Source organism: Sinocyclocheilus anshuiensis, unplaced genomic scaffold, assembly GCF_001515605.1.
Source record: "Sinocyclocheilus anshuiensis isolate Anshui unplaced genomic scaffold, SAMN03320099.WGS_v1.1 scaffold1468, whole genome shotgun sequence".
Classification (NCBI taxonomy): Eukaryota; Metazoa; Chordata; class Actinopteri; order Cypriniformes; family Cyprinidae; genus Sinocyclocheilus; species Sinocyclocheilus anshuiensis.
Window position 1 is genome coordinate 576483 of NW_015546129.1, and position 11939 is coordinate 588421.

An 11939-nucleotide genomic window follows, 5' to 3' on the forward strand; every position below is an offset into this window, starting at 1 on the left:
TATTGTGGCCAGCCTAAGGCACACCTGTGCAATAATCATGCGGTCTAATCAGCATCTTGATATGCCACACCTGTGAGGTGGATGGATTATCTCGGCAAAGGAGAAGTGCTCACTAACACAGATTCAGACAGATTTGTGAACAATATTTGAGAGAAAAAGTCTTAGGTCTTTGAGTTCAGCTCATGAAAAATGGGGGCAAAAACAAAAGTGTTGCGTTTATATTTTTGTTCAATGTAAGTATCAGATTTCTCCTAACTGTCTTGGGAGTCAGTAGTATGTCAGTAAGACTATAGAGCTATAAAATGAATGTGGAGAGCAGTTCAGATCATTTGATCTTCTCTAGAGGAGAAACATGAGATTACTGGAGCCTTTTTCTCATGAGAAAATTTCACCTAGCCTCCTTTTTTTTTTTTTCTAACCTGTGGGTGGAAGTGTTCTTCATGCACTCACTCTTAGTTGTGGTGGTGACCGTCGTGAGGTTGGGGTACATTAGGTGGATGTCAATAATAATGGTGCTGGAGCAGACGGGACCTATGCCTATTTGGGAAACAAAGTGATCTGATGTTCCCTCAAATGGGGAACCAGTCAAAGTAACCTGTTTAAAACCCAAATGAAACAGATTGTATTCATTGTTTTAAACTTTAGAATGATGAGAATCTGAACAGAATTCCAAAATGAAAGCTCCACTGAGGAGAAACAGCTTGCATATTAAAGCGATGCCATTGTTGATTTCTCTTTCCTCCAGATAAAGCATCTTAGCGTGGCTTGAATTCACCTGATGCTTCGAAGTCCTCAGTGAGTGGGTTCGGGTGGCTAAATCATAGTGGCTAAATTTGGGCCCTGGGTGGCTGCTTGGGCATTTGGTGGACTTCTTCAATGTAAGTCAGTGGGATTTTTCACAATGAGCAACAGTATAGTGATACTTGCCTATACACTAATTAACCCTTGTGCGTCAATTAAAAAAAAGTTACACATAGGTCCATAGTGGACAAAAATGTCCATGTCAAAAAACTGTCATAAAAATTTGAAGCTTGGGAGCACAGAGTTAAGTTTGGTCTCATTTTAAAGAAGACCCATGGCAGATTATTGTTGAAGTAAAAAAAGTTTAAAAAGTGAAACCAAAAAAAAAGTTCTAGATGTTTAGGTTTATGAAAATGATTTATGAACGATGTTTTATATAAAATATATATTTTATGAAACATGTTGAACTCTATACCTGCTAGAAAATCAAAGCCATAAATCTAAACAAGTTGTGTTCCAAGTTTGAGGTTGATATCTCAAAAAATGTGCTTTCAGTATGTTGTTTGGGCGCAGTACCAAATTTTCCCCATTAGATGCCAGCAAAACTCTGCTGGTGCACACAGTGGTTGGATTTGTGATTTGCAGTAGAGTTTTTCTCTCTCAAATATTACAAGAACACACACGTACACACACACAATTTTTTTTTTTTATGACACACATACAAACCACACTCTGACATCCATACCAACACACCCACACAATTATAGCTGCATTATTTATCCAATTGGCTCTATAATATGCAGAAGCAGAAAACAGAAATAAAGCGAGTATTTTCTTTATAGGTCAAACCTGAAAAAATGGCAACATCTGGTAAAAAATAGTAAAAAACTTTAATTTTAAAGCCTTGTCAATAGAATGAAAGCTTATCAACAAAAATTGCATAATTTTACAGTTAAATGGCACTGCGATTAAAAATAGCAGTTTTAATGGGTTTCAATGGGGACATTTTTGTCCTTAAGGTCCTGAGAGGAACAATTTTTTGTACCTAGTGCAAAACAATTATTAAAGGAAATGGAAGTGAAATAGTAAAATTCCAATAAAAATACACACCTGTGCCAAAATTTATGCAGTTGGCAATAACACAGGCAAAATGATCAAAAAAACAAAACTGAAAAGGACAAAAATGTCCAAAAGGTCGCACAAGGGTTAACGACAGAAAGGATGTTTTGGAAGAAGGGCCTTTGCATTTGTCTTGATAATTCTCAGAAGCGTTTTACTTTATAAAACGCAAAATGTGAGATATCATGTTATCATGATTAATTTTCTGATGAACAGTAGGATAAAAAAGAGAGTGTTGTGCAATATCAAGTAGTTTATGAGTAACTGGTTAAATCCATCTAAAATGGTCAAGGCTGGTTTTTGCACGCCACTCTTACAAATAAAGGTTCCAAAAGGGGTTTTTCACAGCGATGCCATAGAAGAACCATTTTTGATTCCCCAAAGAACGTTTCAGTGAACAATTCTTAAAAGAACCTTCTTTTCTTAGTGTGAAGAAGATTTTAATAATCTAAAGAACTAACCTTTTTAACTCTCTAAAAAGAACAATTTTGTGCAATGGAAAAATAAAGTTATTTTTTATTGGCATTGATGGTTCCATGAAGAACCATTAACATCAATGGAACCTTTCCATTTCACAAAAGGTTCTTTATAGTAGAAAAATGTGCTTTAGATTAAGCAAAAATGTTTCTTTTAAGAAAGTTCACTGAAAGGGTCTTTGGAGAACCCAAAATGATTCTTCTATAGCATTGCTGCAAAAAAAACAAAAACATTTTGCACTCCAAAAGGAGGTTTACATATTGGGTTAAGAAGCTTTAGTGTGAACAGTTCTTAAAACAACCATTTCTTCTTACTGTAAAGAATATTTTAACAAGCTGAGGAACCTTTTCCACTATAATAAAAAAACCTTTTGTGGAATGGAAAGGTTCCATGGATGGTAAAGGTTGTTCATGGAACCAATGCCAATAAAGAACCTTTATTTTTAAGAATGCATGGAAGTTAAAGGTTGTTCGTGGAAGCATAGATACCAATAAAGATCTTTTGTTCTTGGAAGCACTTGTCAGCTTGAGCAGCTTAAATTTTTTTTTTTTTTTTTTGATTTACGGAAAATTTTGAGAGGATATGTTGTGCAATCCTTACTTTAATGATAAGGCTCTCAAAAATTGTAACTCATACAGAGAGAAGATGGCGCCGGTCGTGACGGTTTTCTTTTTATTGATGCTCCGAATAAACATAAGCCTGTTTCTCGAACAAGAACCTCTCTATGCATTCGGAACTAAGGGTGCGGCTGTGCTTCAGATACCCTGCATGTATAAATACGTAGACGTCATTGTGTATCGGTTAAATCCGGACAAGTCTCGGGTTGTGAGCAATTACATCGCCAGAGATTCTAGCACCGCATATTTCCTACTTAATATTTCAGAAAATCAAGAGTATTTCTCTGAATGCAGGAAGAATGGGCTGCTTATGGAGAAGAGACGCTTTTACGTGATAGTTTGTGCTCAGATGGAGGAAAAAGAGGAAATGTCTTATCGTCATGGTGAAACTGCGCACATCTCCTGTCAGAAGTTCAATTCCAGTCGTGGAGAAACTCTTCAGGTGTTTCAGAATTTAAAAACAAATGATCTCAGATCGGCAAGTGAAATGATTCTGGATACCAGCGTATCTCTGGAGATCATTCCAGATGCACTTAGGAGCAGAATGAAAGTCCTGAACGAAGGCTCTTTAATTCATTTATCAAAAACTTCAAGTATGGACTATGGTTTTTTCAGTTGTTTGGTTTGGAGTGACAATCAATGCCAAAACTACAAGAAGATTGAACTATACATTGACAGTCAGGACATTTTCCTCGTCTCAGGAGAGAGTTACGCTTTGCCCTGTGGAGTTAAAGGTTCCCCATCAGAGGACATATATTGGCTAACTCCCAGTCGATCAACAGATGAATTTCATGAAATGTTGAATGCAACAAAGACTAGTAACTACTCTTTGGTCATTCCTCACCTCTTGGCGTACCACACTGGATCATACAGCTGTTTTTCACAATTAGAGAAATTTAATCAACTCAACGTTTTTGTTTGTTCCATTCTCGATCCCATCAATATCACATTTGCTTTGGGTGACAGTGCTGATTTGATGTGTGTTTTCAATCTGTCACACTTTCCCAGAGTACAGTGGTACAGGGAGTACAATCAAAGCTCAGAATATCTGCTAGTCGACAGAAAAGGTCGGTTTGTGAAAGAGGACATGAAGAAGCGGCTGAATGCATCCGACCCCAATCACATTACCATATCGGAGCTTTCGATCCAGGACGGCGGCTCATATCGGTGCAGGGTTTGGGAGTTAAATGACATTCCCAGAGGCTGGTGTTTCAGTCGCAGAGTTCATTTAACATACATGACCCCTCAGCTGGACACTTTCTATTTTGTGTATGCTTCTCTGATGGGCCTAATGTTGCTGGGGATGATCTCTGCAGTGGTTTTTGTGACGATAGTAAGCAGGAACAGACACAAAAGAGAGTTTTGTGATGACAACTACGACTAGAATAGACATATAGACATGAATGGGGCCCAAAACAAGTTCAAAGTGAAAATATGTGTTGTTGTTGTTTTAAAAAAGTTAAAAGAAATACATTTATGACTCACTTATATTTTATACTATTTTATCTGGTGAGTCAACGGACCCCAGTGTAGTTTCTTGGATGGACAGAATTAATAAAATGTATCATAAATAAATGAGCATATATACAGTATGTTAATTAGTTAAAAAATGTAATATTTCTGTGACATAAAGTTTTACTTTTTTATACTGCAAAGAAAAAAAGCACTGGGTTGAAATACAAACATTAAAAAAAAAAAGTAAAGGGAAAATATACACATGTAAACATAGGACACCTCAATCAGAAAGAAATATAGGATCATAGTCATTAAATTTGCTGTTCTTATTCTTATTATTATTCTGAGTTTACACAATCTCAGCAAGAAAGACTTTATTTAGGCAAAGTGTAAAGAAACATTCGTGTGAATAAAAAAATAATGTCTTTCAGAGAGTTTTTAAAGTTCGAAACATAAGCAAAAGTAGCAATTTGGCAACTAGCTGGGTAAATATTATGCAGTATCTTAAAATGTACTTATCTTATTTTCTTAGAAATGCATTGATATTAGTCTTAAGATTTATTAAGTATTATTACTTATTGAACTTTATCTTTATTTCTTTTTTTCATACTGTCATATATTAAACTCTTGTTATTCCGATTACATCAATAAAAATAAAAAGCAAAGCAATCAAAAGCAAAGTGTTCTTGTCTTTATGACGCGGACGCCTCGTTGCTAAGAAACAAGGCTTCCATCATCAGCGTGCTTGGTTACAGGGGCGCCACCAATCGTTTTTCCCGATTGCTGTGATTGACGTGATGAGTAGGCGGGTTTAAGTGAAAGAGGCGGAGCTTTACGGAGGAAGCTGACTAAATGGTGAGTTATTTAAACGGGTTATACACTTATATATATCTAATTTAGTAGTTTAAATGTATTCATCCGTTTAAAGTCTGTCGAAACGTGCAGCTGTGATTTAAACACAGGCTGGAGCCGAGTTAACAGAAAGTTAACTAGTTTAAACTTGTTCACAGGCTTTATTTTAAATGTAGAGATATTAATCTAGAAATATGTAACTGTATGCAGTCCAAAATAAATAATACTGCTACCTTGTTTTTGGACATGGTACCTTGTTAATAGTGTGTTTAAAGGGATAGTTCACCTTCAGTTGCTGGTCCCCATTGACTTCCATTGTATGGAACACTATGGAAGTCAATGGGGACCAGCAACCGAAGGTGAACTATCCCTTTAAGTACCTTAGGAGCACCTTACAATGTAAATACTTTAGTACTTATAGCAAAGTACTGTGGTATTGCCGTCATTGTATTATGGTACCACCGCAGTACGTTCTGGTAGGGATCTCCTGGTTGTGTTCAACACGTTTTTCTGTGTCCTCAGGTTTGCTGGTGATGTCAACCTTTCCATCTTCTTCCTCTAAGAGTCTGATCTCCACCCCGCTCAAGTCCAGATCCAGCGGAGACTCGACGTCCTCTCTGCTGTCACCCATCTATCATGACAGCTTTGAGCTTTCAGAGGACGAGCCGGAGTCAGATAAGCCTCAGCCCATGCACAACATCACCGTCACGTTAAGAGAAGACGTCGCTCCAGGCTGTCCATTCAGGTGTGCGGTGCTGAGTAAAAGAAATACAGACTGGCACTGTAACAAACCAGCACTCCAGACATCTCTAGTCGTTAAATCTGACTTGTTTGCAGGGACGAGGTGGACATAACAGGCCTGGAAGACAGATCTTCCAGCGTGCAGTTCAAGCTGAGTGCTTGGGAGCAGTGGATTGTGGATAAAGCCAAAGAGGAGCGTATCGGAAAGCAACAAAAAGCTATGGAGGTACATGGCACTGCTGCTTGAGTATTTATGGGGATATTTTATGCTATTATTACTATTTTCAGCAGTGGTTTTTAGACACATAGTCATTTTTATTTTACTTCTATATGCACTACCATTCAAATATTTTTTTTTTAAATAAATAAATTACAACTTTTATTTAGCAAGGATGCATAAATTTAATTAAAAGTGATGATGTATAATTTTACAAAAGATTTCTATTTCAAATAAATGCTGTTCTTTTGAAATTTCTGTTCATCAAAGAATCCTGAAAAAAGAATCATGACAAAAATATGAAGCAGCACGACGGTTTTCAACATTGATAATAATCAGAAATGTTTAATGAGCATAAAATCAGCATATCAGAATGATTTCTGAAGGATCATGTGACACTGAAGACTGGAGTAATGATGCTGAAAATACAGCTTTGCATCACAAGAATAAATTACATTTTAAAATAATATTAAAATAAAAACAGTTATTTCAAATTGTAGTAATATTTTACAATATTACTGTTTTTTCAATGTATTTGTTGATCAAATAAATGTCAGCATAACGTACTTTCTTTTTTCAAAAACATAGAAAAATTATTTTGAACTGTAGTGTCTTTAAATATTTATATAAATAAATAAATATTAAAACGGATAGTTCACCCAAAAATGAAAAGTCATTAATTACTCACCCTCCCGTCATGCATTAATTAAGGTCTGTATTTCAGGAGCTCACACTGAAGGAAAAACGGAACGAGAAGGAACAAGAACAGCAGAAGAAGACAGTTGTCGGTGATTGCAAAATTCAAGAGTGGCTGCAAATGAAACGAGAACAGGTGATGACCTCCGTGAAACTCCCAGAGCGAACTCTAATTGTCAAATTAAAATTGAGATTTTCTGGCTATTTTGAGAATGGGGTCTGATCTCCTGAAGGCCCTTCTCGTGATTTTACTGTGTTTTTGTGCTTAGGAAAAGAAAGAGAGAATGTCCAAAGGGTTTCAGAAAAGCAAAGAACAGCTTCAAGAGGAGAAAAGACGTGCTGAGATTGAAAAGAAAGCTCAGGAGAAATATAAGGAGTGGCTGCGAAAGAAGAAGCAAGAAGAAATGGAGAGAAAGCTAAAAGAGAAGGTGTTCTGCAATCTGTCTGTCTGATGAGAAAACATATAGAAAAGAGCATTGTGGGGAATTTTTCAAAACATTATTCCCATTGAACGTCATGAGGGTGTGGAAATGATCACAGAATTGACCATTTTGGCTGCATTATTTCTTTAAAAGGAAGAGGCAGCCGGAAGAGAAGCAGAAGAGAGGGAGCGCAGAGAAAAGGCAGAGGAAAGCTTTAAAGAATGGCTAGAAGGTGTAAAAACAAAGGGAAAACTGAGCCGACAATCATCAGCATCCTCAGCCGGTGAGTGAGCAACAAATTCTTTAGCTTTATTCTAGAAGCTGCAAAGTGGTCATAAGAATGAGCAGGTGTATCCAGACGTTTCACTTGTAGCATATTTGTGCATCACACTCTGAAAAATCTGTAAAGCTCCCTAAGTATGGAAGCTTGTTTGTCACAGATTAAAAAAAATGAAAAAGGTAATTGCAACTTTTTGCAAGTTTATATCTCACAATTCAAATTTTTTTCTTGCAATTCTGAATTGTGAGATGACGGATTCCGTGACGGAAATAAGCTTGAATATGTTCTCGCTATTGCGAGTTTATATTTCACAAATCTGAATTTTTTTCTACACAATTATGAGATTATATCTCATGTTCTGACATTTTGACTTTTTGTATTTTTTCAGAATTGCGAGAAAAAAGACTGAATTGCAAGATATAAACTCAGAATTGAGAGAAAAGTTGCAATTACCTTTTTTTAAAAGAAAGCTTCACTTTCTTTCTTGCTATTGCGAGTTTATATCTCACAATTCAGACTTGTCTTCTTAGAATTGTGAGCTTATATCTCAAAATTCTTTGTTTATATCACACAATTCCGACTTTTTTTCTCGCTTTTGGATTTTTTTTTTCCTCAGAATTGTGAAGAAAACAACAACTCCGAATTGTGAGATATAAAAAGTTGCAATTACCTTTTAATTTTTTTATTCTGTGGCGGAAACAAGCTTCATGTTTTGTTTTGTTTTAGTTTATCTCACAATTCTGAGTTTACATGATTGATGAAAATGAAAATTCCATGACAGTTCATAATATCAAGCACAAATATCCACACTGTAGATTCTGGCAAACATGCAACATTGAGATCCAAAGCCAAAAATAATTTGAACACTTTCAGGCAACTATAACAATGTGAACTATCCAGCTCCGAGTTTCGTCAACCCCATTCCCTGGAAACCCATTCACAGCAAGAGCGAACGCCCAGGAAGAGTTCGGCCCGTAAGAGAATGCCAGGACCACCAAAGAGCCAGTCGACCTCCTGTCTCACATACAGACCTAAAGACACGATCAGCTTCGCTTGTAAAAGGCGGTGACGCTGACCTCTGCTGGTCTGAGTCCAGCGGTACCTCTTCTAAAGACTTGCAGCGTTTTTGTCAAGTATTTCAAAAGACTCTTCCTCTTTCATGATGTTATTCGGCATGAGTGAAGATCCAGCAGGAGGCTGAATTGTGTGTCTGCAGGCCTGATGTCATCTTTGTGATGGATTTAGCAGATGTCAGATTCCTCATCTGTCAGTTATGATTTTGACTTGTATATTTTTGGTTGAATGTTTGCTAATTAGAGAATACAGATGATTTTTTTTTTTCCAAATAAAAGATCTTTGCAATTACAGTAATCGCCCAGTATTATTTGAGTTAAATGGTTCCATGCAAACATTTCCACATATCCATCTGTTAGCATTTAAAGGTGGGGTAAGCGATTTCTGGTAGCCAATGTTTTTGTTTTTGAAATCACCAAAACAAACACGCCCCTACCTCAAAAGGGTCTCGCCCCTATTTTGGTAGCTCCGCCCCACACATACGTACGCAACCCAGGCAACGATTAGTTCTGTGAAACAAAGCAAAACCAATGTTACACCATGTCTACACCGGACGCGAGCGGTGCGACAAAATACTATAGAACTCATTATAATCAGTGATGCTGTCTACACCATAGATATATATACTGTACATATCTATGGTCTACACTGGATGCAGCGCGGCAAGACACGACAAATCCCCAACAGAAAACTGCTGCTGCGTTCTATTCATGACGTATTGACACAAATTTCAAATGGTTTTCAACGCTCACTTTGTCGCGTCCAGTGCACTAGACAGACTTTAGCTGTTGCGGTGCAGACACGGTGTTACTCACCTATCGAGAAGAAACAAAGCAACCTCGGCGTCCGATCGCAGGCCTTCCCCTCCTTGAGTTCTCTCCAGCGCTGGAAAGCTGGCTTTCTATGGACATAAAATCACTTTTGTAAATGTCTTTTAATGAGGACATCTTCACGTCTTTGACCCATATACAAAAATAATTATTTTAAATGCAAGTTTTACTAAAATGCTGTTTTTTTTTAGTTTATAGAAAAATACTAAAATCCACTTAAATGCTTTAACACCCACATACCAACACCTATTATGACCATTTTTTTTTATATGGGCAAATACTCATGTTTCCTTTTTTAAAAATGTGAAAAATAAAATAGTCTAGTTACACATGTACGTTGTGCATGTGCATGATTTTCAAAGCAGTCAGTGTTTGCACTCATGGTACAGTAGACTGCCATGGTGTTTAACAAAAGACTGATTCTGAGTCGAACAGGAGGAGTCATTAACTGGCTTATCTGCATTTCCCCGAGTCAACTTCTGACCAGACACAAAGACCTCTGACCTCTGGATCGGGCCGAGAGCCAGACGCACCCCTCACACAGATGAGTGCATTGTCCGGCGTGCAGCGGTGCCTTGTGTTCATTTCAGCTTGTGACGTGCGCGTGAGTGTGTGTGGGTGTGCATTCACAGTTTACACACAGTACTGTAGATTTCATCCCTTCACATTCTCAGAAACACACTGGAGCAGAGATACTGTAAGTGCCACTGTATATTCCTTCTGTAGTGTATAAGACTAGTTTATAATGTGTAACTAGTCAAGGATGTGACAGACTGATCATTTATTACGGTGATTGTGTGTAACAGAGCCAGACGGCATACACTGGAGTGAGTTATGTTTATATCCGGTTCTGCTGAGCAAAGGTCAACTTTCAAGACAGCAGTGCTGCTTTGCTTTTCATTTGTAATCTAGCGCTTTCTAAGATACATATGTATTCAAGTCTTTGTCTTAACCTGAGAATAAGGTTACGGTGGTTTAGGATAGAGATAACAGGCTTTCTCATATGTAACACTTTAAATATGCATGTTTTTTTTCCCAATAGATTGCAATATCTGTAAACAAACTGCAATTCCCAGAGATGCAGTGGTGCAGGTGGGCAGGCGACTGGGCGTCTCGCCTCCAGATGCAGGTAGACAGGGGTGTGTCTGTTTGCGTTTGACTGAGTGTTTCACAGAAAGCAAAGGACGTGGCCGAGAAAATGAGTCAATGTTGAGTTAATGCTGTGTGACGAGGTCGACTCACTTTGTTTAGGCACTATGGAGATTTCTTAATACGTTATTTTTAGTTCTAGTTCACAGAAAAGGCCTGTCTTTGAAAAATAGATTGCAGATATGGTGAAAATAGCACTGGAATGGTGACATTTGCGCCCTGGATGAATCATTTCGTGGTCTGTGGGTCACAATCCGCAAGTATTTATTGCAGAAATGCAGTCCACAGGGCAGGAGGATGAAGACCGCTGTGACTTTCTGTTCAAGATCATCCTGACTGGTGACAGTAATGTGGGAAAGACCTGCGTGATCCACAGCTTCACGTCTGGGCTCTTCAGTGACAGCCAGCACAACACTATTGGAGTGGACTTCACCGTTCGCACGATAGACATCGATGGGATGAGAGTGAAGGTGAGCACTCTGATTTATGATTTTTCAGAGTTTCAGCGGTTCTTTGGGGGGCCCTTAAATTCAGTAAAGAACTTTTCTTATGAAGGCTGTATAGAGATATATATGTAATAAAATAAAAAACAATATTATACTGTAACGGATATATACAGTGGGTATAGAAAAGAATCAGCCCCTTTAAAATAATCACATTTTGTGGCTTTGCAGCCTGAAATGAAGACGGACACAGTTTATGTTTTATCCAGCTGTATTCACTCAGTGCAGCTTATAACATCCAAGTCAAAGATAAAACACCAATATGTCAGAAAAAATAAAAAAACAGAATCGCTGAGTTGGAAAAAGGATCACCCCCCTCCTAAAAACTGACTTGTAAACTTAATCAGGTGTAGCTCATCACCTTCTCAATGACACACAAAACAAAGCCATTTGACTCTCAACTGTGGTCAGCTGTGCTCATTTGAATTATTTTAAAGGGGGTGATTCATTTATTATTTAAATATTATATATATATATATATATATAAGCTATTAATTATTTGAAATAAAGTAAATAAATTAAATTAATACATACAATTCTATATTCATTTTATGTATTAATTATATGTATTTATTAATTTCATGTTAAAAAGTTTATTTTATTTTCATAGGGGAAATAATTAATAATTATATACATTTCTTCAAGAAATATTTTTGTATTATTTTATTATAAATTTAATTTTTTATTAAAAATTGTATAATATATAAAATGCATTATTATTATTATATTTTTATAGGATAAATATATGTCTACAATTATATAGCTA

At 36.9% G+C, this 11939-nt stretch overlaps 2 protein-coding genes across 2 annotated transcripts in view; both read left to right on the top strand.

The window, feature by feature from the left end:
- Window positions 1-8766, top strand: part of LOC107701046 (coiled-coil domain-containing protein 34-like) — a 12367-nt gene extending 3601 nt beyond the window's left edge. Inside the window, 7 exon segments of the mRNA XM_016502961.1 lie at window positions 5784-6006; window positions 6099-6228; window positions 6944-7051; window positions 7185-7343; window positions 7491-7620; window positions 8491-8556; window positions 8559-8766. Coding sequence (XP_016358447.1) covers window positions 5795-6006; window positions 6099-6228; window positions 6944-7051; window positions 7185-7343; window positions 7491-7620; window positions 8491-8556; window positions 8559-8686 — 933 coding nt within the window. The 5' untranslated portion in view covers window positions 5784-5794 and the 3' untranslated portion in view covers window positions 8687-8766.
- Window positions 8767-10592: 1826 nt separating this feature from the next.
- The window catches only part of LOC107701047 (ras-related protein Rab-19-like), a 5371-nt gene continuing 4024 nt past the window's right edge, over window positions 10593-11939 (top strand). Inside the window, exons 1-2 of the mRNA XM_016502962.1 lie at window positions 10593-10650; window positions 10952-11140. Coding sequence (XP_016358448.1) covers window positions 10600-10650; window positions 10952-11140 — 240 coding nt within the window. The 5' untranslated portion in view covers window positions 10593-10599. The remainder of the gene's footprint in view (window positions 10651-10951; window positions 11141-11939) is intronic.